Source organism: Ochotona curzoniae, unplaced genomic scaffold (genome assembly GCF_017591425.1).
Source record: "Ochotona curzoniae isolate NIBS_2020 unplaced genomic scaffold, NIBS_Ocur_1.0 scaffold_4701, whole genome shotgun sequence".
Lineage (NCBI taxonomy): Eukaryota > Metazoa > Chordata > Mammalia > Lagomorpha > Ochotonidae > Ochotona > Ochotona curzoniae.
This window is the reverse complement of record NW_024467122.1, coordinates 3088108-3111727: the sequence shown is the minus strand read 5'-3', so window position 1 is coordinate 3111727 and position 23620 is coordinate 3088108. Positions and strand designations below refer to the sequence as shown.

At 42.0% G+C, this 23620-nt stretch overlaps 1 protein-coding gene across 4 annotated transcripts in view; it reads right to left on the bottom strand.

Moving 5' to 3' along the window:
- Positions 1–11733: 11733 nt before the first annotated feature.
- The window catches only part of MCTP2 (multiple C2 and transmembrane domain containing 2), a 196885-nt gene continuing 184998 nt past the window's right edge, over positions 11734–23620 (bottom strand). For 3 of the 4 annotated variants that reach the window (XM_040969070.1, XM_040969071.1, XM_040969073.1), the window contains 2 exons: positions 21199–21308; positions 14922–15343 (listed from right to left, as the gene is read on the bottom strand). In XM_040969070.1, the coding sequence (XP_040825004.1) occupies positions 15144–15343; positions 21199–21308 (310 nt within the window). In that variant the 3' untranslated portion in view covers positions 14922–15143. Of the gene's footprint in view, positions 13055–14921; positions 15344–21198; positions 21309–23620 lie in introns of those variants that run through there. The other variant, XM_040969072.1, reaches the window with a different exon arrangement.

Genomic DNA, 23620 nt, shown 5'->3' with positions numbered 1-23620 from the left:
CTGAACTCATCCCGGAAGCCTTCTTTAATTCCTAGTCAGCGCCTGCTCTCTCCGTTCTCTTGCCGGGAAACCTTCAACCGCTGCTTCCATCCAGAGGCTTCGCTTGTCCACATATTCTCTTTTTCTATCTTTTTTAAACAATAAGCAGAATGGGCCCAGCGCAGTAGCCTAATGGCTAAATCCTTGCCTTGTATGTACCAGGATCCCAAATGGGTGCTGGTTCATGTCCCTGTGGCTCCACTTCTCATCCAGCTCCCTGCTGGTGGCCTGGGAAAGCAGTCGAGGATGGCCCAAAGCCTTGGGACCCTACACCCACACAAGAGACCCAGAGGAGCTCCTGGCTTCAGATTGGCTTAGTTCCTGCTGTTGGGGAGAGTGGATCAGCAGACAAAAGATTCTCTCTGACTTTCCTCCTCTCTGTATATCTGACTCTCCAATGAAAATAAATAAATCAATCATTTTAAGTGGATTTTTTACATTTCATTCCCTTCACTTTGAGAAATAGACATGCAGATAAATCTGTTTAGTTGCTGGCTTATTGCTCATGTTTCTGCATGGAGTCAGGCCGGCCTGCGGTCAAGAACTCCAACTGCCTCTCCCAGGCGGGAGGCAGGGATCCTGCTGCCTCCCAAGGTCTACACTAGCAGGAAGCAGCACTGGAAATAGAAGGACTTGAACTAGGGATGTGGGATGAGCTTCTCCCCAGATGACTGCTAGGCCACACCCTCGCCCTCATTTCCATTCGCTTCTCTATGTAAAATCCATTTGAATTTCTACCACGCCACTGAACTGAGTCATTGTCAAGACTGCCCAGATGGCCGTGTTACTAAGTAAACCCCATTAATAATGTAATTCCCTGTCTTCCATGTTCGTGATCTCCGTTTGTCACATCCCTGCTGTCATTTTGAAGGCTAGGGTCACCCACGGTTTTTATTCTCCTCTTTACTCATTTTCCTCTTTGTATTCTGAATCGGCTCAGCTTTATCTGTGTAGGCTACTGCCATTAAAAAATGCTTGCAGGGGAAAAAAAAAGATTCAATTTATTTTTCTAACTTTTACTTTACTTAAATGTTATATATTAACAAAAAGAGAATAGATTTCCTGTGTTTTGTGGATACAATTCTAAAACTATGATATTTCTGTTCCTCACTGATTTCTCCTTATTCTTTTTCTTCTTTTTACAATATTATTAATATAAAGAACATCTTTCCCTATTTCATATGGGATAAGTCTAAGGAGTTGATGATAATATCCTCCATTTCTACCTTCATCAATCTGCTTCTACCCTCTTGTCTTTAATTTTTCCAAAAGCATAATTTCAATCTATGATCACAGAATTTATGCAGCAGTAATCATAGTATTAGTAAAAAGGACAGCTGACTTAATCTGGTTAAGAAGAGTTAAGTTGTAAGGCATCAATTTAGTTCTTCTACATAGCTTAGTCTTCTCTACTAAATACCACAGTAAAGAAAAATCATGTTATTTGTCTTTAGGACTGGCTTGTTTCAATCAGAATATGGTTTCAAGTCACATCCATTTTGTTGCAAACGACAGAATCTCATTCCTTTCCGTGGTTGAGTGGTATTCCTTTGTATGTATATGCACATTTTATCTAGTCTTCACATGATGGCCATCTGGGCTCATCCACATCTTAGCTGTTGTGATTTGAGCTGCAATAAACATAAGGGTACAGATAGCTCTTAGATACACTCATTTCCTTCATTTGAGTAAAATCTCTGGAGTGGAATGGCTGTGTCATATGGCACACTTATTTTGGGGTTTCTGAAGAATCCCCTTGCTATCTTTCACAATGGCTCGGCTATTTTACATTTTAACCAGCTGTGTATTAGAGCCACTTTGATTAGTTTTTGAATTTTGGAAGTTAATCATTCTAATCTGAGACCATGCTGGCAGATGATGGTTAGCCTGAGAACATTCCGTATGCCTGTTGCCTTCATGTGTCTCCTGAGCTCTCTAATCATGGCTATCAATTCTTTTTCGGTTGCATAGCCAGCAAATATTATCTTCCATATTTTTGACTGCTGCTTTGCTTTGTTTCCTTTGTATTACAGAAGATTCTTGGCTTTAAGTAATCCTATTTGTCTATCATTGCATTTACTGTTTGTTCTTTTAAGTTTTTTTTTTTGCTGTTGTCTTTTTTATTGTTTTATGTATATCAGATAAATAAATTTTATATACGCTCCTTGATGCTGCATTAATTTTTGTGTAGCTGATCAATTTCATGGTTGAAATGTATGTTTTTGTGCCAATATCAGACTGCTTTGATTATAACTCTCCTGTCACATATCTTGAAAGCTGACAGGGTAATACAGTCGTACACACACACACACTTCGTGTGCGTGTAAATGAAAGGTAAGTTTGAAAGAGAGAAGGCCAGAGAGAGCAAGAATGATGCTCCATCTCTGGCTCACTGGCTGCAATACCCGGAGCTGACCTGATCCAAAGCCAGGATCCAGAAGCTTCTTTTGAGTCTCCCGCGTGGGTGCAGGGTCCCAAGGCCTTGGATCACCCTCCCAGGCCACAAGCAGGGATCTGTAAGGGAAGTGGAGCAGCTGGGACCTGAATCAGGGCCCATGTAGGATCCCTGCACTTGCAAGGTGAGGCTTAGCCAACTGAGCCACAGTGCTGGGCCTTTTCTTGCTGTATAGTATTGTTTTAGCTCTTTGCAAACTGCGTGTATTTCCATATGGCTTTCAGTAACAAATGTTCTTTTGAGACATTTTAAGGAGAGTGTTTTTTGATTGAGATTGCATTGAATCTGTAGATTGGTTTGGAGACCATGGACATTTTGATATTTCCTGTCAAACCACAAATAAAAGGCAATAATTTAATTTTTGATGTCTTCTATTCCTTTCCTAATGTTTCATGGTTATATTTATAACTATCTTTTACATCCTGGTTAAATTTATTCCAATGTAGTTAAAATTTCTATAGCTATTGTTAACAGTATGAACAAGTAAAGAACTTGGCATACAAGTTCTTTTTCAACTACAGCTTTGCTTCTGCATAAAAAAAGCTATTGATTTTTGTGTGTTGCTTTTACATCCTACAACTTAACTTTTCTTAGTTGAGTAATATCTTGGAGCCTTTTTGTTCCCCTACATATAGAATCAAGTCATCTGAAAATAGGAATAATTCGGCTTCTTCATTTTCGATTTGCATCTCTATTATTTATTTTTCTTTCCTAACTTTGTGGGGAAAAGACCCCGCAGAAGTATGTGGGATAGCAGTGGTGAAAATGAGCATCCCTGAGTGGTTCCAGATTGTAGTGGAAATTCTTCCGGATTTTCCTCCATTCAATATGACAAATGTGTGCTTATCATATGCACCTCGATTGTGTTGAGGAATTTTCATTCTATACTCAGTTTTCTTAAGAATTCTGTATTTTATCAAATGCCATTCTAGCATATGTTGAGATCATAATTTGGCTTTCATTTTTCAGTTAGTCAATGTGATGATGTTGCTTCTGTTGCTCTGTCCTTTCATACCTGCAATAAATCGGTTTGATCCACATGACTGGCATTTCTGATGTGCTGTTGGATTGGATTTCCTAGTACTTCGGTGAGAAATTGTGCATCTATGGTTGGTCCCTCATTTTCATTCTGTGTTGTTTCTTTTTCTGGTTCTGTAATTAAGGTATTGGCAGCCTCCCAGAAGGAGTTTGGAAAGAATTCCTTCTGCTCGCTTGTTTTGAATAATTTGGCCAGAATTTGGCTTAATATTTCTGCAAAAGTTTGTTAGAATTTAACACTGAAAGTTTTCAGTCCGTGGACTTTTGTTTCTTAGATTCAGTCTCCATTTTGGTTAGTTGTCCATCTGAGCTTTCCATATCTTCTCCATTCTGTTGGGGTAGATTGCTTGTAGCTAGAAATATATCAGTTTCTTCTCAATTTTCTAGTTAGTTGGAAGTTGTTTATGATAATCCCTGAGTATGTTTTTTTTATTTCTGTGGTATTCATTGTAAGATTTTCTTCTTTATCTCTTATTAATTTGGGCCTTCTCTCATTGTCAATTAGCTGGGATAACATTGCATAAATTTGGTCATAAAGAAAAAAAACAGCTGTTAAGTGAATGTTGTAATTTTGTTTCCATATTATTTATTCTCTAATTTTAGTTACTTTTTACTATTAACTTTGGTTTTGAGTTGTTCTAGTCTCTCCAGATCCTTAAGGTACTTTGTTAAATCACGACACTGGATCCTTTCCAGCTATTTGATACAGGCTAAGTGTTGTAAACTTTACTGTAAACTGCCTTTCTTTATCTTGCAAGGTTTTTAAAAATGTGTTTTCATGTTCATCCATTTCTTTGAATTTGTTGATTTTTCTTCTTATTTCTTCTATAACCCACTGCTCATTCACGTGTATTTTATTTCATCTCCATGTTTGCCTATTTGTACAGATTTTCTTAAATGGTTCATTTCTAGCTTTATTCTATTCTAGTAAAAAAATATGATTTCAATTTTCAAAAATTTTTCAAGAATTTATTTGTGGCTTAGCATATGTTCTATCCTAGAGAAAGGTTCGTGTGCTGGTGAATGAATATGCATTCTGAAGCTGTGGGATGAAACACTGGGCATTGATTAGATCCGTTTGGTCTTTATTGTAGATTCGCTCAGCTGATCCACTGTTGAACTGGTCTAGTTGGTTTGTCCAGTGATCAAAGTGGGGTGCTGAAGTCTCCCATTACTTTTGCATTGGAGACTAGGTCTCCCTTTAGATTCATTAATACTTGTTTTAAATAGCTGACATTGGGCATATATAACTTCCTGCTGAATTGATTCCTTAATCATTACATACCCCCCTTTTTTCTTTTTACTTTTTAATAGTAAAGTCTAATATGTATAACATTAAGATGGGCACTCTTCATGTTTGCTTCCTGGTAACATGGAATGTTTTCCCACACGTCCATTCTGTGTATTCTTGTTGGTGAGGGGTGCTCACCAGAAGGCAAAATATAGAAGGTCTTGTTTTTGAATCCACTCATCTAGTCTGTATATTTTAATAGTAGAACTTGGGTCATTTACATTGAAGGTTAATAGTGAGAAGTAATGACTCAGTGCTGAAACATAAGGGTTTCTATAGTTGTCTTTGGTTTTCCTTTGTTCTTTAAGTACACTTTTCTTGTATTGTGATGGCTATCTTTGCTCCCAGTATGGCACACCTGTAAGTATATAATTGGTAAGGATGGACAAGTGCTGAAAAAGCTTTCACTTTCATGTATAAATGCGTGCTTTTCTGGATGCAGTGATCTCCATTAATGCTTCCTTTAGGACTTGGAATATCGTCATTGTCTCTCAGCCTGCAGAGTTTGATGAGAAATCAACCACTAAGCTAACTGGAGAACCCCTGAGAATAATGCTATTTAACCCATGTTTTACATCCTTTGATTTATAATTTGCTGTTTAAAATGGAATGTCTTATTAAAAGTTTGTGTTTTTCATGTTTTTATATGTCTCTTTCTCAAGATTAGGTAAATTTTTCTGCTGTTTTTTTCACAGAACAGGCCTTCTAATTCATTCTTTTTCCATCTTTAGGAAATCCTACATTGCAAGGCATGGTTTTGGTGTTTCTAATTTTTTCCCTCTTTTTGTGTTCAATTGTGATATTTCCATGGACTTGTCCTCCGGTCCAGATATTTTCTCCACCTCACAATTTTTTTTTTAAAGATTTATTGATTTTTATTGGAACATCAGATATACAGACAGGAGGAGAGAGAGAGAGAGGAAGATCTTCCATCTGATGATGCGCTCTCCAAGTGATCTCAATGGTCAGAGTGGGTGCAAGGTTCCAAGGCTTTGGGCCATCCTAAACTGCTTTCCCAGGCCACAGCAGGGAGCTAGGTGGGAGGTGGGGCTGCCGGAACACAAATGTACGCCCACATGGGATCCCAGGATGCAAGGCAAGGACTTTTGCTACTAGGCTGTTGTGTCCGGCCCATTGCCTCACCAATTTTATTGAGGTTTTCCACTGTACTTCCTATTTGGCATATTGAGTTCTTCATTTCTGCAATTTCAGTTTACTTTCCCTTCAATAGGTCTTTTTACAGAATCTTTCTCTGTGTTGCACATAATTTAATATATGTCCTTGTTTCTTTGTGTGTTTGAATAATCCTGTGGTCATTCTTTTGAACTCCTTCAGGCATTTGTCAATCTTTTTATCCTCATCATCTAATACGATATACTCTCGTGCTGCTTTGGAGAGTTTTGTCATCATCCGTGCTCATGTTTCTTTTATTTTCATGGTCATGTTGGAGTACCTGGCTTCTCCTCCGTCAGTTTTTCAGTGGTTAGTTAGAGGAAATGCTCCATAATAAGGAGGCCTCGCCAGTGCCCAAGGGTGGGCAAAGGGCTAATTGGAGGGAGGCAAAAATTAACCTGAACTTTTTTTTCATGTATCTGCTAGCATTTTATATTTCATCCTTTTAAAATGCCTGCTCATATTCATACCTAACAGATGGTTCATATTGATGTTGAATTTTGCTAGCCCCTTTTATTTTGTATGAATCCTTATTGAATGCGTACTTTTCAAACATTTTCCCCCTTGCCTTTTCATGCAGTTTAATATTTCCCTTGCTGTTCAGATTATTTTAGCTTCATGTAATTCCATGTGTCTGATTTTTTTCCATTGTTGAATGTACTTCTGGAGTTTCAACCAAGAAATCCTTTCCTATGTCACTATCCTGTACTGTTTTACTTTACTAATTTGCAGATTTTGATTTTTTTCAGATTATGAATTCAGATCATTAATCCACTGATTTTATTAGACTGCAGCATAAAACATAGACGTGCAGTTTCTCATGCACGAGCAGATCCAAATTCCCCAAATGTCATTTGTTGAGGAGACACTTCATTTTTCCAGGAAGTGATTTTTGCTCCTTTGCCAAAGATCAGATTGTTGCAGCTACATGGATTTGTTTCTAGCATTTCCAATGTGCTCCATTGGTCCACACGTTTTTGTGCAGTGTCAGGCTGTTTTAAACACCATGTAAAATGTTCTGAATTTGGTACTATGATGCCTTCACCTTTGCTTTAAGACTTTTTCCTTCCAGGATCACTTGCATTTCAATATAAATTTTAGTATCTTTTAGAACGGTGATGAAAATAATTGATGTTTTGTTGGTATCACATTAAATTTGCAGTTTATTTTAGGTATTATGAATATTTTCATAATTCTCAAATGCATGAATTTGGATTTTTCCCCATATTTGTGACATCTCCTATTAATGTTTTGTAACTTTCTTCATAGAGCTATTACACATCTTTGATTTATTCTAAGGTATTTATAACTTCAGGGCTCTTATGAATCGTCTGATTTTTTACTAGTGTTTCCATGGCACGGCTTATGTACACAAAATCTGTTGATCTGTTGTGTTGATTTTATATCCTGCAACTTTGCCAAACTGTCTTATATATTCTGTTATTCTCTTGGTTGAATGTTTTTGGCTCCTCTAGATTTAGAATCCAGTCATTTGCACACAAGGATAAACTGACTTTTTCATTTCCTATTTGAATTACTTATATTTCTTCTTTCTTACCTAAAATTTCAAACCATTATTGACTAGTAATGGTGACAGTGGGCATCTTTCTGTTGCTCTGGATCTAAGTGGAGACACTCCAAATTTTCTCCATTTAGTACGATGTTGCCTGTGTGTTTCTCATACATTTCTTTGATGGTGTTGAGAAATCTTCTACACTCAATTTGGTGAATTTTTTAAACCATGAAATGTGTTTTAGCAACTGCTTTTTCTGTATCTAATAAGATGCCATTTTTCAGTGCAATCTTGCCTTTAAGTGTGTATCTCTCAACTACAATGTCTGAGTCTCTTTAACACCCTTTTTATACATCACAGATTAAGCAGGACAACCAGCTCGTGAAGTTTTTCTCATGGCTGCTTCATTAGTTCTCTTCAGAGAAAGGCAAATCTCCCTCCCTATCGCTCAAGATAGAACGCCTATGAAATGTGATTATCCATTTGAGCTTCAATAACTGCTGCGAATCCATCTTGGACGGCTCTACCCCATCCCATAATAAAGTGACTATTGTATCTTATTCACATTACTCCATAACCATCTCCCGATCTCACTGTCATTGCTTCTTTTTTTGAGTATTTATTGAGAGTCTAGAATATCATTCATTTATCAGCAATACCGCAACTGGTTTAAAACGCTGGGATGAGAATTCACACTTGGTAGTATATCCACTGAGGCTGGAACCATCTCCCTTGAGATGGAATCTGCAGGTGGCACACCATTGCATACATTTACCTGTTTAGCACCCAACTCTTCTAAGGAAATGTACTCTATCCTGTTCAAGCATATCATTGTTCAATATATATTTGTTAAAAGGATACAAATAAAGTTTTTTAAAGTGTTACCACCCACAAACTTTTATTTGACTGAATAAAGGAATACTCCAAATAAAATAGTATTTAAAAGTTGATAAGTGCATAGACAGGGATTGTGATTGAAATAATATCATAAAAATACTATTTGCACTTAACAAAATAATATTTAGGGCAAGCCTTGCAACTTTATCCAGGTCAGCCATTGTTTTCACAGAACATGAAAAAGCAAAGAATATTATCTGTGGCTCTGCCCATTAAAAACAGATTCCCAAGTATCCATCCAGTGCTAGCTAGGACGTAATATCCAGCAAACGGCATCAGCAGAAAAGGACTTTGATAATCCAGACTTATGGTACAATGTGGCAGACACAGGAATGTGACAGACGCAAGAAAAGTTATATGCTCCCCAGAATGTGCATGTTGGAAAACACATCATGTAGCCCCAAATCATGTATTAATTGTATTTAGACACAGGACTTGTGAGACGTAATCAAAGATAAGAGAGAGGAGACTTCATAGATGTGATGTGGCTTTCCAGGAAGAAGCAAGATGGGAGTTAATGCATTTGTTCTGTCTCACCATGGGATGGCCTTCACCATGTCATGACCTAATTGGAAGTCCTGGCCAGATGACAAGCAGAAGCTGGGGCCATAAACTAAGAGCTAAACCAGACATTAAAAAGATTTATTTTATTTGAAGATGTGCCAGAGAGGAAGAGGCAGAGAGAAGCTTCCCATCCGCTGCTTCACTCCCTAACAGCCAGAGCCAGGAGAGGCAGAAGACAGGCGCTTGGACCTCCATCCGGGTCTCCACAGGGTTAACAGGGTACCACGCAACTGGGTCACCTGCTGCTTTTCCAGATACACTAGCTGAACACCGGGCTGGAAGCAGAGCATCTGGGCTCTCTGATCTTGGATAACACCATCACAGCTAGCAGGTTAACATCATTACACCGGCCCCAAACTCTGCTTTTGTATAAATTATCTAGTCTGTGGTATTCAGTTATAGCATAATACAGAGTGACGTAGGCATATTAGATGTGAGGATGCAATAAAAGTGGGCTTTTATCAGGCCATAGGACAAGAAAGCATTTTTGTGACAGGAAACTTATGCAAGTTTTGAAGAAGAATAAAATACGTTAAGGCATTCAGAAGTCATTCTTCTAAGTAAAAGGATAGCATGAATGTGGCTTAGCCTGTTGTTGGCTGTTGTGGACAACACCGGCATGACTGGGGGGAGCGGGTTACAGGACCATTAATTTTGGTGTTGGCATTCATAAAAGCAGCACAGGACATAGGTCAACACTGAGCCTATCAGATGTCAAGGCGTGGAGATCAGGAAAGAGCATGAGGAACAGAAAGGAGGGCTTCCTGCCAGTGCTGGGAAGAAAAGTGAAGAAGCCAGGAGCGAGTAACGGGGCGATTACAATGAGAGGAGCATGGAGTTTAGGACCTGCTGAGCACACACACTTGCAGGACGTCCAGCCTAGACTAGAAACGGGACCTGCTGAGCGCACACTTGCAGGACGTCCAGTCTAGACTAGAAACGGGACCTGCTGGGCGCACACTTGCAGGACGTCCAGCCTAGACTAGAAACGGGACCTGCTGAGCGCACACTTGCAGGACGTCCAGCCTAGACTAGAAACGGGACCTGCTGGGCGCACACTTGCAGGACGTCCAGCCTAGACTAGAAACGGGACCTGCTGGGCGCACACTTGCAGGACGTCCAGCCTAGACTAGAAACGGGACCTGCTGAGCACACACTTGCAGGACGTCCAGCCTAGACTAGAAACGGGACCTGCTGGGCGCACACTTGCAGGACGTCCAGGCTAGACTAGAAACGGGACCTGCTGAGCACACACTTGCAGGACGTCCAGCCTAGACTAGAAACGGGACCTGCTGGGCGCACACTTGCAGGACGTCCAGCCTAGACTAGAAACGGGTCCATGAGGCTCAAGCAGAGAATGAGGGCTTGGTTAGAAAGCAGTGTTTCAAATGACCTTTAACCAACATGCTAAGAACACACAGAACATGCATCTATAACTTAAGTATTCTATAATCTCTGATCTTCTAATAATAGTCCTATCTTACTATTTCATTTTTCCATGGTTAGAGCTGTTCTTAACAAGGTCCAAAAATACACAACTGGAAATCCCAACCGTGGCTCCTGCGTTGGATGATACCATGCTAGTGAGTCTGAAGTCCGTGCCTGCTTCCCTGGCTTGAGCCGTCCCTGTGTCCAGTGGCTCAGGCTGCATGTGCCACCTTGGAGCCACTTGGCATGTTAGCAAACCAATCCTAGTTTGTGTTCAGTCACCCTTTCTTCAGGGTCCTGTGGCTGCAGCATGGTGAAGCTGCTCGTTCGACACATCAGAGAAGCCAAAAATGTCCCGTTTGGGTGTTCTGTGGTGTTCTGTACCTCAGTAAGCAAAATGGGGGAAGTTGCTAAAGACTTTGGTAAGAATGAATCTTCTATCCATGAGATGGTGACAAAGGGGAAAAAATAAAGCTAGTTTTGTTGTGGTACCTCAAACTGCAAAAATCATGGTCATAGTGTGTGGCTAGTACTTGGTTCACAGGCAAAAGGCATTAATGTACAGGATTTAACACGGTGAGGTCTCAGGCATCCGCCGCAGGGCTCTGAAATAATCCTCTCTCTGAAGACAGAGGCTGAGCACCGCGTTGCTATCAACCTTAATATCTCACCCACAACACTGTTTTCCAGATCCAGTGTGGACCTAATCAGCGGGTTGTCATTTCTGAGTGCTGTGTACTACATGGAGGCACTCCTGCTGCAGTGTGCCCCAACCGGGGCACTGGGCACTCCTGCTGCAGTGTGCCCCAACCAAGGCACTGGGCACTCCTGCTGCAGTGTGCCCCAACCAAGGCACTGGGCACTCCTGCCAGGGTCCGGAGAAAATCAGTCTCAGTCACGATGCCTTCTTTTTGGGGCAAATTATTTCATTTTGAAATTCTATAGCAAAAGAACAACAATGAAGTATTAGTCGCACTTTTAAATAAATAAGGGGTTGTTTTGCTGCTCACAGTTTTCATTCAAATGAGTGATCCGATCTCACAGGTCTGTTTAAAACATCTGACTTAAGTCGTTACCAAATGACAGACTGTGATGAACTGGGTGATGGTTAGGAGCTAGACAATGAGGCATTGTTTACACAGAAGACTGAGTAACTTCTCTAACAAAGGGGCTTCTTGCGGATCTATTGTATGGACAACTAAGAGATTTACTGGAGCTTTTATAATTTTTGTGAAGCTCTTTCCCAGCCAGCTTCATTAAGTTGAAGTAAATGAACTCATGCAGACTGATTCAGCCCGGAAAGATACAGGATGAAGAAAAACAGACACAGGACGATAAGGTTTAGACTCTTTGGCATTCTTCATAAACATTTCGTTTGAAGATTATTACATGACAACCCAGAGACAAAATACATAATAAATTTACTGTTAAATTACATTATTTCAAGATTTCTTTAAATGCATATATATATATACACACACACAATACATAAAACTGCACAAAGTATGTGACAATAAAATAGAGTCTTTACAACTTAAATACCATTTGCACAGAAAGGTATTTGCACAGCCTCAGGACTCTGGTTTGGCAGAGTATGCCAGTCCCGGAAGTGTGGGTCTGCAGGAGCTAAATGCTGCTGGGGCAGACACGGGGACAGCGTCTTAGGGGCAGGGTTCAGACTTCTTACGGTATGTCGCTTATCTTGTTCCTCAGAGTTACAGGGATGAGTTCGGACAGCACAAATATTTTGACTTTCTGTTGAAAATATCCAGAAGAATGAAATGGTAATTAGGTAAGCAGCTCATGTATCAGTCTCTTGCTCTCCAGCTCTTTATCTTTCTAAATCCTCTCAGAATTCACTGATTGTCCACGCCATGTCTACTGCCGTGTCGAAGCTGTATGTTGACATTTTACTGAGGACATTATCAAGTTGGAAGACATGATGTTTTAAGGCAAGAGTTTACTTTCCTAAACTCCTCCCTCTCGGAAGGAGGGATCTGGAGTCTCCCAGGAGACTCAGCCCATTGCCAGCCCGGTGTCCGTCACATACTGGTCGCGGGAACCTGACATGCTTGCCCTTACGAACCATGGCTGAAAGGCTCCTAAATAGTGAGGCTCCTGCTTGTCATTAGGAAAAGGTCTTTTTATAACACATTATTTATACAAATGATGATTATCAAGACATAAGCATAAAAGAAACTTGGGGGAACAGTAGTATGAAAGGATGAAGGGTGTGGAGTGCACGCAGCGGCATCGGAATGAAAATATTTTGGAAGTGAGAAAATGAGTGGATTGTCTCCCTCAACCCACGGGGTCTCCTTGCTGTGTTCAGGAGAAGCGTTCCAACCCATGTCGGTCTTGTTTGCCTTCCGATTCAGAATGAGTATTAGCCTTTCACAGTCTTCGGATCATTTGCTTTTGCCAGGCTGACCCTCAACTGCAGGTAGGACACACACGACTGTGCACATGTGTGCATCTGTGTGGGTGAAGAACGAGAGAGAACAGAACGCTACTCATGCCACACGTTCCTGGTACCATCAGAACAGCTGTGGCACGCCCTGGAGCGGGGGTCCACGCAGCATGCATCCTAGAGAGCGCTGCGCTTCTTGCGAACGGGGCTGTGGCTGCTACAGAGCTTCAGTTCTGCGTACTGCACCTGTGAAAACAAACAGACGGGAGGCTGGCAGCTGGGTAACCCTAGCTCACCACAGTGTGTGTTAATGGCTCCCCAAGGACAAGGCCAGGCAAAGGAAGGAAGGTCTGAAGGTAATGAATCATTCTCTAAACACAGGAACAGGGAGGGATTAATTGCAGGAAGGATTTGAGAAGTCATGCATCATTTCTTGAAACCAAAATATTAGAAGCAGATTTTCCTAATGAGATGCATGGGTTTCTACCTGTTCTGGGCACTGCTGGAGGATCTTAGTTTTGCGAGTGCCCGTTTCCAGTCGTAAGTCAGCTTAGTAACTGCCTCTGGGGAATGTTTATCTTAGCATATGATACAGCAACTCATTGAGAGTTACTCATTTTAAAAAATATCTAAAATCTTCAGAAAAAATAATCTCAGAAAATTGCATGCATTTATTTTCCTCTGAAAGGAAAAAAAAACATGCTGGAATTGGTCTTGGGCCTCAGACTTATATAGATGTCTCCTAAAAATTAATTTCATTTGCAATGTGACAGCTGAGACATCTGCGATCATCACGGGTCCTCAGGGAGTCCCCCGGGACGCGCCCCTGAATTGCTGCACGCTGCCTGGGGCGACACATGGAGGACCTTCCCAGCGTGCTGCACCTCTTCCTCCAGCTCTCTCGTGTGGAGTGCCTTTGTGCTCACGCCAACTCCAACTGCATGACTCCTGCGAGGGCTGGGCCTGGATGGGGCAGAGTCCTCGGGACTCTGCATGGATACAGCACGAACTCACACAGCAACCCAAGGGATGGCACACTGCAAAAGCATTGCTCCTGATAGGCTGAGCACAGAACGGCTTCATTTAAAATATCACGTTGCAGATCACATGTGCTCACTTCTCTCAGCATGTGTATCTAACACTCCAAGGAAACCACGGCCAATCACATAAATTAGGCTAAACTTAGTGAAAATTAGATAAATCATGAAGGTACCGTTTCTTTCTGAGTTTCAGTATGGTCTGTAGGGAAGCAGAAAATGACAAACGTGCACATCCTCCATGCCAAGAGAGGCAGTTAGCATATTTTTATTTACAAGGTATAAATGTTAAAGAGGAATTTCTTCTTCCTAGAAATGTTTTATTTTCCCATAGTTCATCATATAATAAAATGAAGGTTAAATAAAAATAGCATCACAGAATTCACTTTAATCTCTAGAATGTGGGGCATTAGAAAAAGAAACCTCGAGCATTTGGAGCTGCATCCCTGCTCCCCTCAAGCTGCTGGGAACCGATCACATTACAGTGGCCCGAAGAGGAGGTTTGAGATTCAGGTAACACAGGATGGCATCTAAGATCATCTTGTTGATGTCACATGCTACGGCCTCCCCATCACCCATTCCATGATCTCTACTGCCCATTGAAGAAGTCATTGCCTGCCCTCCAGTCTCTGGGTGGATGAGCAGACAGATCCACAGGGCATGGACCAGGCCGGCCCGCCATGCCGGCCCGCAGGACTCTGTAGAATGACCTTGTTAATCTCTGCAGCCACAGAAGCAGGACAGTGCTGGTCCACAGGATCCCTGTGAGTATACGTCTCACGGATCTCAAGTGCATTTCATGCTCTCTCTGCCCGTGTGTCCCAGGAAGCGGGGGCTCTGACCTCAGAGGGGATGGGGACAGGAGGGAAAGGCCCAGGAGATAACCAAGGAAAGGAGCAACGAGGGGAATAATCCTCCTCATCTGCACACCCCGGCAATTTGCTTGGCATTCAGAAGAGCGGGCAAATGAGCAGCACTCTCCCGAGCTTTGGATGCCACGGGAGGGTTCTGCCTGAGCCACTCACCCTCTTTGGATGCCACGGGAGGGTTCTGCCTGAGCCACTCACCCTCTTTGGATGCCACGGGAGGGGTCTGCCTGAGCCACTCTCACCTTCTCTGGCGAGGTGAGCTATCAAAAAGGGGACCAGCCCTGGGGCATGGCAGCTACACAATGAATTCCAGAGTGTTCTTAAGTAGCTCTTTTTCAGGAAAATTTTCCGCAATCATCTGCTGTTTTGGACAAGGGTTTTCCTGCCACCTCTCTGCAAACAAGGCCTCTTTAAGGACTTTCTGATTCCTTATCTCAGTCGCTCAGACCCACACAGCCTGTGTGCCTGGGCCTCTGCTTTGGCAGACTTGCGGGTGGAGATCCCTGCTGGTGGTGACCATTCATTACGTACCTTTTGAACATCAGAGGGTACCCTGGAGAGGAAGTCTAGTAGCTCGTTATTGTCGATAGAATAGGGATTTCGAAGCTTCTTAGTAAATTTGTTTATGCCTGAAGTTAAAAAAAAAGGCATCAGTGTCTTTGCTCGTTATATATATTTTTATCTACCTACCTACCTACCTATCTCTTTAAAAGCGAACCTGACTAGGAGAGGTGGATGTTCACAAGTAACAATTAGTGTGAAAACAATCCCTAGACCTCAAGTCCTGCACATGTTGCTGTCATGCGGAATCATTCACGAATGCTTTTTCCTGATGGGAGGAAGGGGACTGTGGCAAAGGGACTCTGCCTTCTTCAGCTGTGAAAATCCCATTACAATCCCAGCAGCGGGGAGGCAGAGCATGCAACGAAACTGGGCAGTGTGCTGGTTTCTTTTGGAAGACGCTGATTAACAGCCTCCTCGGCTATGAAAACAAAGGTCCCAGCTGGGAAAAGGCCTTCATTAGCCCCAACAAGCCCCTGCTTGGAGTCTCTGGGCCCAGGGTAGCTGCAGGAGGGGGAGGGTAGCAGTTGTTTCTGTTGTCACAAGGGAGCTGCAGCCATCTCCCCCAGCCCCACCTCCAATTCATTTTCACAGGTTTCTCTTCTCCCGCTGCCGAACAGAACTTGACATGTTGATTGCACTTTGAAGCTGCAGGAGACTGTGAAAAGTTATTATTGGGAAATTACCTTACGATGGTTGCTAACTTAATTTATGGGTCGCAACACGGACACGTGGTTTTGCCTGTGCGTTGGAGTCCATGCGACTTTAAGGGACAAGGATGGTGGCAATTAGAAGGGGCCCTGGTGGTTATCATGTGTAGATGGTAGGGCATTCGTCTCTGGCACCTGCACTTCGAGCTCCTCGCAGGCCCAAACATACTCTCCCCTTAGTGTTCTCTGTATAGCCGGGTTCTCTCAACCACCGTCTCACTTTGCTCCTCAGAGCGGCTCTGCCCTCATCCAGAGCCCGTGAGCTGGAGCCTTTCACCAAATGTCAAGCCTTTTTTCACATTCAGTTTTAGAAGCAGAACGACTAGGTGGCCTCTGAAGTTTTGCCACGGGGTGCTTGTTTAACAAGAATCCTATCTGAAGGCCTGTCAGTCCTGATGAGGCTGAATGGATTCTTAGCTTCCTTGTGCTCTGAATGGCTCCCAAGCAGAAGTCAAGTTCAACAGTCCCCAACGCACAAAAGGCTTGATGTTTTTCCTCCTTCATTAAATGTTACTTTGCTTTCATCCAAAGACTGGACTTCCTGCATGGCATTGTACCTGACACAATGCCAACCTCTAGGCATGTCTTTAGAGGGTCAGATTTACATCTGCTTTGCAAATGGGAGCTAGCCATTGTTCAGGAGTAAATGGTGGCATGGTGGTTGGGCTGTGGAAGGTTTAGCAAATGATCTCCATGTGCAGGAGTCAAAGCTGCACTCTGCCTTTCTTCCCTCCACCCCCGCAGCAAGCTTCACGTTTCTAGCTAAAATTTTCCCCAGCCTTCCTTTAAACTAAAATACTCTCACTGTGTTATTCTAAAGACATTTAATTGTAGCATGGGCTTTTTGGCAAAAGAAAACAGACAAGGCAAAATGATGAAGGGAGACAAAGACGTATTGAGAAAAGATATATCTTCTATTGTTAATTATATACAGTGCGCGCATCTGGAGCCTTTACAATGAACAGCAAGGCAGGGATAATATCGGAGCCCATCAAAACACTGCATGTGCCGTTGCAGAGAAGATTATAGACCTGCACCAGCCAGGGCAGCACTGGGCCACGATGCACAGAGACTTTCTGGATTTGAAAAAAAACTTGGGATAAAAATTACAAGGCAATCAGATGACATGCTTCACAAGCACACCTTACTTCCTCATGCGCCTCAAGCTCATACCTTTCTGGAATTCCACCACATTTTCTAGTGTGTGAATTCAAGTGACAAATGGAAAACAGACTCCTTGGTCATCTACAAGGGACTGTGGAGCAAGATGGCAAGAGGCATGGTACAGGATACCTAGACTCTAGTTCTGAAATCCTGTGTGTTGTGATGTCAGGAAACCCCCGAGATTCACATTTATTATGTTTGAAATTCTTCAAAAGTAAAGACTTCTTCTATATGGTTTTCTGGGTTGACAAGAAAGTCATGCTGGGTGATATGTGCAGAAGGTTCCAGAAAATAAAATCCCATTACAATGTAGCAGGCTACCATCACATCTGTAACTGTGCACAAATCAAAAAGACAAAGATGCTGATTGAAGCAGAAGAGGCTGTGCACTACAGGGCAGCTGATCACACAGATAAAGTGGAAGTGTGGCTTCGTCCCGTCGCATACGTCGCATACTCAAGATACCTTTAGATTGAAAAGGAAAGTATATGTGCTAGAGTGGCAGAGAGGGAACAAACATCAAGTGGGTCTACATCTTAAAGACTAACACTGGAGAAAGACGATCAATTAACTTCTCACATCACAGAGTAAAGGCAGCAGTGGGGTGGCATGAGTCTGCCATTCCATCACAGAGTTTCTTGGAAAAAGCCAAGAGATATGGAAAACGATGTAGCTGTTTTACATATTTACACATTTCAGAATAGCCCTGAGAAATACTATACTTCAGAGGAGAGGGTCTGATCCATAGAACCGACTGCAAACAGTAGAGGTTACTTACTTAGGGTGGGCAAACTTTTGTTTGCTCCTTCTCCCGACCCCGAGTTCCCCCGATGTACAAGACACTGTGCTACCCAATGTTTAAGACAGTCACAGTGCATTTTACGTTAAAAGATTCAAATTTAACTGGGGGTTTACATATATACCTGGATTTGAAAAAGATGAGATAAAGCACAGAAGGAATGTGGGAAACTCCTCAAAGGGGAAGAAACCCACATAAGACCTAATCCTGAAAATGATCTGCCTTCTGGTCATCTGTGCATCAACCAAGTAAAGGAACTCCCATAGATACTGTCCTCTAAAGAAAAGTCCAGTCATCCCTCTCCAAGTTTATCTTTCACTTAAACATTAAAAATCACATCCCCACACAGAGGAGATGTTGCTCCAAGTACATGTGGTGTCTGTAGAGCACAGGTGTTAGGGTTACAGGGCATTCATACTGCAATACTTATAACTCCTCGTTATTGACCCAGGATCCAGCTACACTGGCAACTATAGAAAACAAAGTGCCTCCTTGGAGTCTTAGGAGAGATCACTAAGGCATTCATGAGCATGCACATTATGGAAACACAACCTCATCAATTTCAAAATATTTTTTCACATTTTTTATTCCATTTTCAACAAACTGTGAGCAATAAATTTGGTGAGCCCATGATAGTCTCCATATAAATTATGAAACAAGGCTATTGTTATGTGCTTGTCTCAAGTGGTTCTGATAGTCGATAAAAAAGGAACCACATGCTATAATCCTAGTATTTGAGGGTTTGGATATTTTCTTCCAAGGGACTAAAAGCATTGTACAAAAGTGTTAGGCTCTTTCTCATCCTTTCTATGACTCAATGAAAATGAATAAGAAACAAAGTCAAGTCTCTAATTACTAGCCTTGTAGTGTTCCTCCTAAGTTTTTTACACACAGAAATGTTTCTTGTGCATGGGAAAGTTTACACACAGATGGTTAAACACTAAGTTCTCATTACTACCGGCTAACTTGTCCAGGAAAGAACAAGCCCCAACAGCCTGCGAGAACATTCCAGGGTGGCATGGCGGTGCCTGCGTGATGAGTAGAGTCAACGGACTGCATGCTGATTATCAGGGCTTCTGACTCACTCTCTATATCAACTCATGAGTAAACCGTGAGCTCTGCTCTAGAACACAAAACCACAGAGCCAACAGGTGGAGCTAGGGGTTCTACAGAGAGAGTAGAGCTCAAAGGACTACTATTGGCCCAGGAGATCTCAATAAACTCCATACTGGCTAATAATTTCATCCACACATTGGAAAATAATTAAAGCAATGTTCCATTAGAAAGTTGTTGGAAAGCAGGCATGATCTTGGAGGATATCAAAGTGATTTGCGTAAACAGAACAAGGCAGGCATCAGAATCCCCACAGTGGTGCTCAGAATAGTTCATGGTGAGCCCTCCCTACGGAGGGCCAAGTGCACAGGAGCGAAGCACAGCATCAGGATGCTGAAGACATCAACGAACAACAGTGCTTCACTGCCGGCCACGCCATTCAACTCACACAGACTCGAAAAGCAACAAAACACCAGAGCGGTGTAAGCCTGAATAACATTCTCGTCAGGGTTCCACAACAATTCTGTGCTGAATGTCAGCAGTAAGTAGATGTGGAAACAATGAGAAAGCTAACTGAAAAGGGGATGTTCTCCAATGCCCTCACAGATGGCATTTAGAATATAGTATTCAGTCTCCAGACGTCGAGGAGCCCCATGGTATTTCCCAAGGAATAAAACTCAGAATGGTTGCGAACTGAACAAGCACACGAAGTACAGTTGAGCCTGGGTATGAGCAGGCCTTCCTCAACAATGAGAATTATTATATCTAATGTTTCCTTTCTTAGACTGGCCTTCAAGACAGAGGCTAAGTTATACAAGATTCTCACATTCTAAACAACTTAGAGAATTGTATACTCTCTCAAAAAATCAGATAATGCCTCTAATTTTTTTATTTAGGAAGCAGTGATAGAAAAAAATAGACAGGGATAAGGAGAGGAAAAACACATTTTCCAGCCACTGGGTTACTCCCTAAATGCCTATAGCAGCTGGCACTGGACCAGGTTGTAGCTGGCAGCTGAGAAGTCAAGCTATGTTGCTCACATGGCCAACTGAATCCCAAGTCCTTGAGCCATAGGCTGCTGCCTCATAGGATGCAAGAATAAGGAGCAGAGCCGAAACTCAAACCCAGCCACACCTATTGTGGGTGTCCCAGCTGGCTGCTTACCTGTCAAGCTGAACACCTAATGCTGCGTCTCTGCTTTAAGGATGAATCCCTTTCCCTGTCTGTAAATGCCTATGTTTGGTTTGGCTTGCCTTCGGAGCAGGGGTCTATCTTTAAATGGTTCTAGAAAGGCTGTGGCTCTGATACAGCATCTGCAGGCTCATAGACTGTGGTTGAAGGTACATGCATCTCTCCATGTGCTGCACTCTTACTGACTCGCTCCAGCACTGCAGCACAGGGCAAGCACTGCTGGAGACGCTCTCCACGGCAGCTGTAGCAGGTCTGCCCTGCCGGCTCCTCCCAACACCAAGGGATGCACAACACTCTCTGTGTCAACCAAGAGCCCACCCAGCCACAGACACAAATATTCACAAAGCTGCTCGCCTTTGGCCCAGTTGCTGGCTTGAGCATTAAATCAAGTTGTGAAATTTATTTCAAGTTTGCCATTTTTGGTTTCTGCTTAAATGCAGCTGAATTTTATAGATGCACCATTTTCCCCTGGTAAATAATCACTTCCTCTCCTTTCAGGCGCTACTTAGAAAGTCACAGAATGTCTCCTCATGTCTCCCCACTGCTTGTGGGTTTAACTATGGGGTTAGGTTACTTTTTTCTTCCAGGAGAGATGAAGTGTCAGGAGCAGCCTGCCAGTGGCCATGTCTACTTTTTCATAATAGAAAGGGTAAGAGGCAGGTGTTTGTTCACCACTGGAACAACACTGTTTCCGGAAAGTTGCTGGGCCACAGCAATATATTATTAGAGGGAATTTATGACTAGCGAAAGCCAAAGGGAAATGGCATACACAATCCCATTTTTATTTGATCACAATTATGCAAGAAGCCTATAAATATGTGGACTGTTCATTCATGAAACTGGCCTTTACAGGGAGTCCTGGAAGCTTTGTTCCCCAAACACTTTCCTTAATCTCAAGCTTAATTGCCAACAAGAGCACACTTTGAGTTTATAGCCATACTTTAAAAATGAGTAATTGCTTCTTACCTGAAACCGATCGCTAGCAAAAGGGCCATGCTGAACTTACCCCAGATTAAAATGATGTACCGCAGTGGGATGAAGTACAAACTGATGGTGGCCCCTGCCAGCACCAAACAGGCCAGCAGCGAGAGGAACGGGACCGTCCAGTTAAACGTGCTGTAGACAAACCACATGCATGTCATTTTCTCTGCTGCTCAACAACCACCTAGAGTTATTCTATCACGTGTATTTCATGGCCAGTATTAGATAATAAAAATGTCTGCTAGAAAAGCTGCTTTAAATCTTTTAGCTAAACCTAACAAAGCCAGTGGAGGCCCGGGCAGATCCTGCTGAAGAGATGGCCATAAGGCCGGCGACTAAGACGATTCAACCTGTGTGAGCACGAGCTGTTCCCTTCCTGGAGACGAGTGTCTCAGAGTAGTCTGCATATCATCAACCTGGCGTCACTTCCAAGTCAGTATTTGCCTTCCAATGAATGGATCATGTGCTGCCAAGTATTGGGAAAAGGGGAGTACGCTATTACAGAGTTTTGGAGTTCCTGTGGTTGATAACATGTTTTACAACTTTCAGACCCATTTATCCCAGGAAGCTAATATTTCCTAGAATTGGGTGAAGGAGTTTTTGACTACCAAACCATCACTCCACCAATCACAGCACACACACGTGATTTTATCATCCATTATTTTAATGCAGCTCCTGTCTCCTTTCATTGTATCTACTGTTTGCTTAAACTTGTGGAAAGCTAAGAACGCAAAGAGCTGAACTGCCTTTTGTTTTTCTGAGTGTGTGTGGGGCAGGAGGGATCGTGGAGGTTTAAGTGTGTAAAAGCTACTCAGTATTTGCTGTGTGCTAGACACTATGCTTTCTCCTGAAATCTGTGGGTAAGGTTCTCAGTATTTCTGCCAAGCTAAACGTTTTTATCCCCATTTCACAGATGACCAAATTAAGGCTGAAAGCAATTTCCCAATTTATGTAACTCATTGCATCGGTAAGAGTATGTTGTTTATCTTCTTAAAACCATTTTCAATATTATAGTCTCTTCCTGTTGAGAGGTTGAACGATATAAATCTATGTGTCTTTAATTTCTCATTTCCTCAAACAGTAAATTAGAACACCCTTAAATGTACTTGTTTGGTCATTTTGAATTCTCAAGTATTTCTTGCTTATTTCCTTGCCTTAGGCTACTATTTAAGAAAGTGCTGAAGAAAATTGGATTATAAACAAGTCTAGGCTCTGTCTCTAAGCTCTCCCCTGTGACTTCAGGAAATCAAATCAATCAATTAAAATATAATTTCCTCTCTGTAAAATGGAATTAATAACTATACCATATACTTTGCTAATACTACTGCATAGGAATGTGCAGTAAAGTAGTTCAGTGTCTTGACACGTTGTAAAATCTGTTACTGTCAATTTTTTCTTGGTCTGTTTCGTTTGAATTTCCCTGAGTGGATTATCATATCTCTTTGGATAGTGAAAAGTCTTTTTATATGATTTACCATTTTTTCCCAGGTTGTTGCTTTGTGGGCAAGTTTCCAGTAAAATGTTCTCTATTTTCCTTCTTGCTTTCTAGCTTCGTCCAGACTGGCCTCTCCCAGTCCACTGCTATGATACCATCAGCCAAATAACCACTTAAACACACTTCCTTTATGCTATATAGACCCAAATACTCTGTTTCTTCCACAGCAGAACTTGAACTAGGACAAACAGGGAAACTTTTCACAGTATGTGTTGGAATGTTACATGGACTCCCCCACTGCCTCACTTCTGCATGGCAAGATTAACTGGCAGCTATCCTGCCCAGGGACACTGCAGACAATGCTGGCATGTCTGATCTGGGATGGTATGTGGCACTTTAAAAGGAAAAATTCACAATATGACTTGTGGAGAGATATTTAAATAATTAAGAATCTAAAAATATTTAATGAAATAATGGTCTAATTATACTCTGTAAATCCCACACTCCTAAAAACTGCCATGGATAGACATATGACCCCACTCCCATCCCCAATGAGAGGGCATGAAGCTACGTATACCAAAAAGCCAGTCTTCGGAAATCAATAAAACAATACATTCATGCACAATAGTTATAAAGTTGATGCATGAATGAGCATGCACCCCACTAAAAATGTGGATGACATGTTCCAAATGGTAACTGGTACGTTTCATTATAACAGAATAAGGGGATGGGAGGTAGTGGTACTATGGATAATGGGAAGCCTTGTATTTCATTGGCTTGGTTTGCTGTTATAATAAGTGTAAATTGACTATAATATATATAATACGTATTTTATACATGGATGACATTTTAATGAACGTTGCACCAAGCCCAGTATAGATTTCATGATTCCATGTCCCCCGACCAGCAGCGAACCAGGGACATATATATAACATGCATATACATATATTTATCTAGAGGAAGTGCATAATAGAGGCAGGTATAGCGTGAACTGAAGATACACTGAACATGA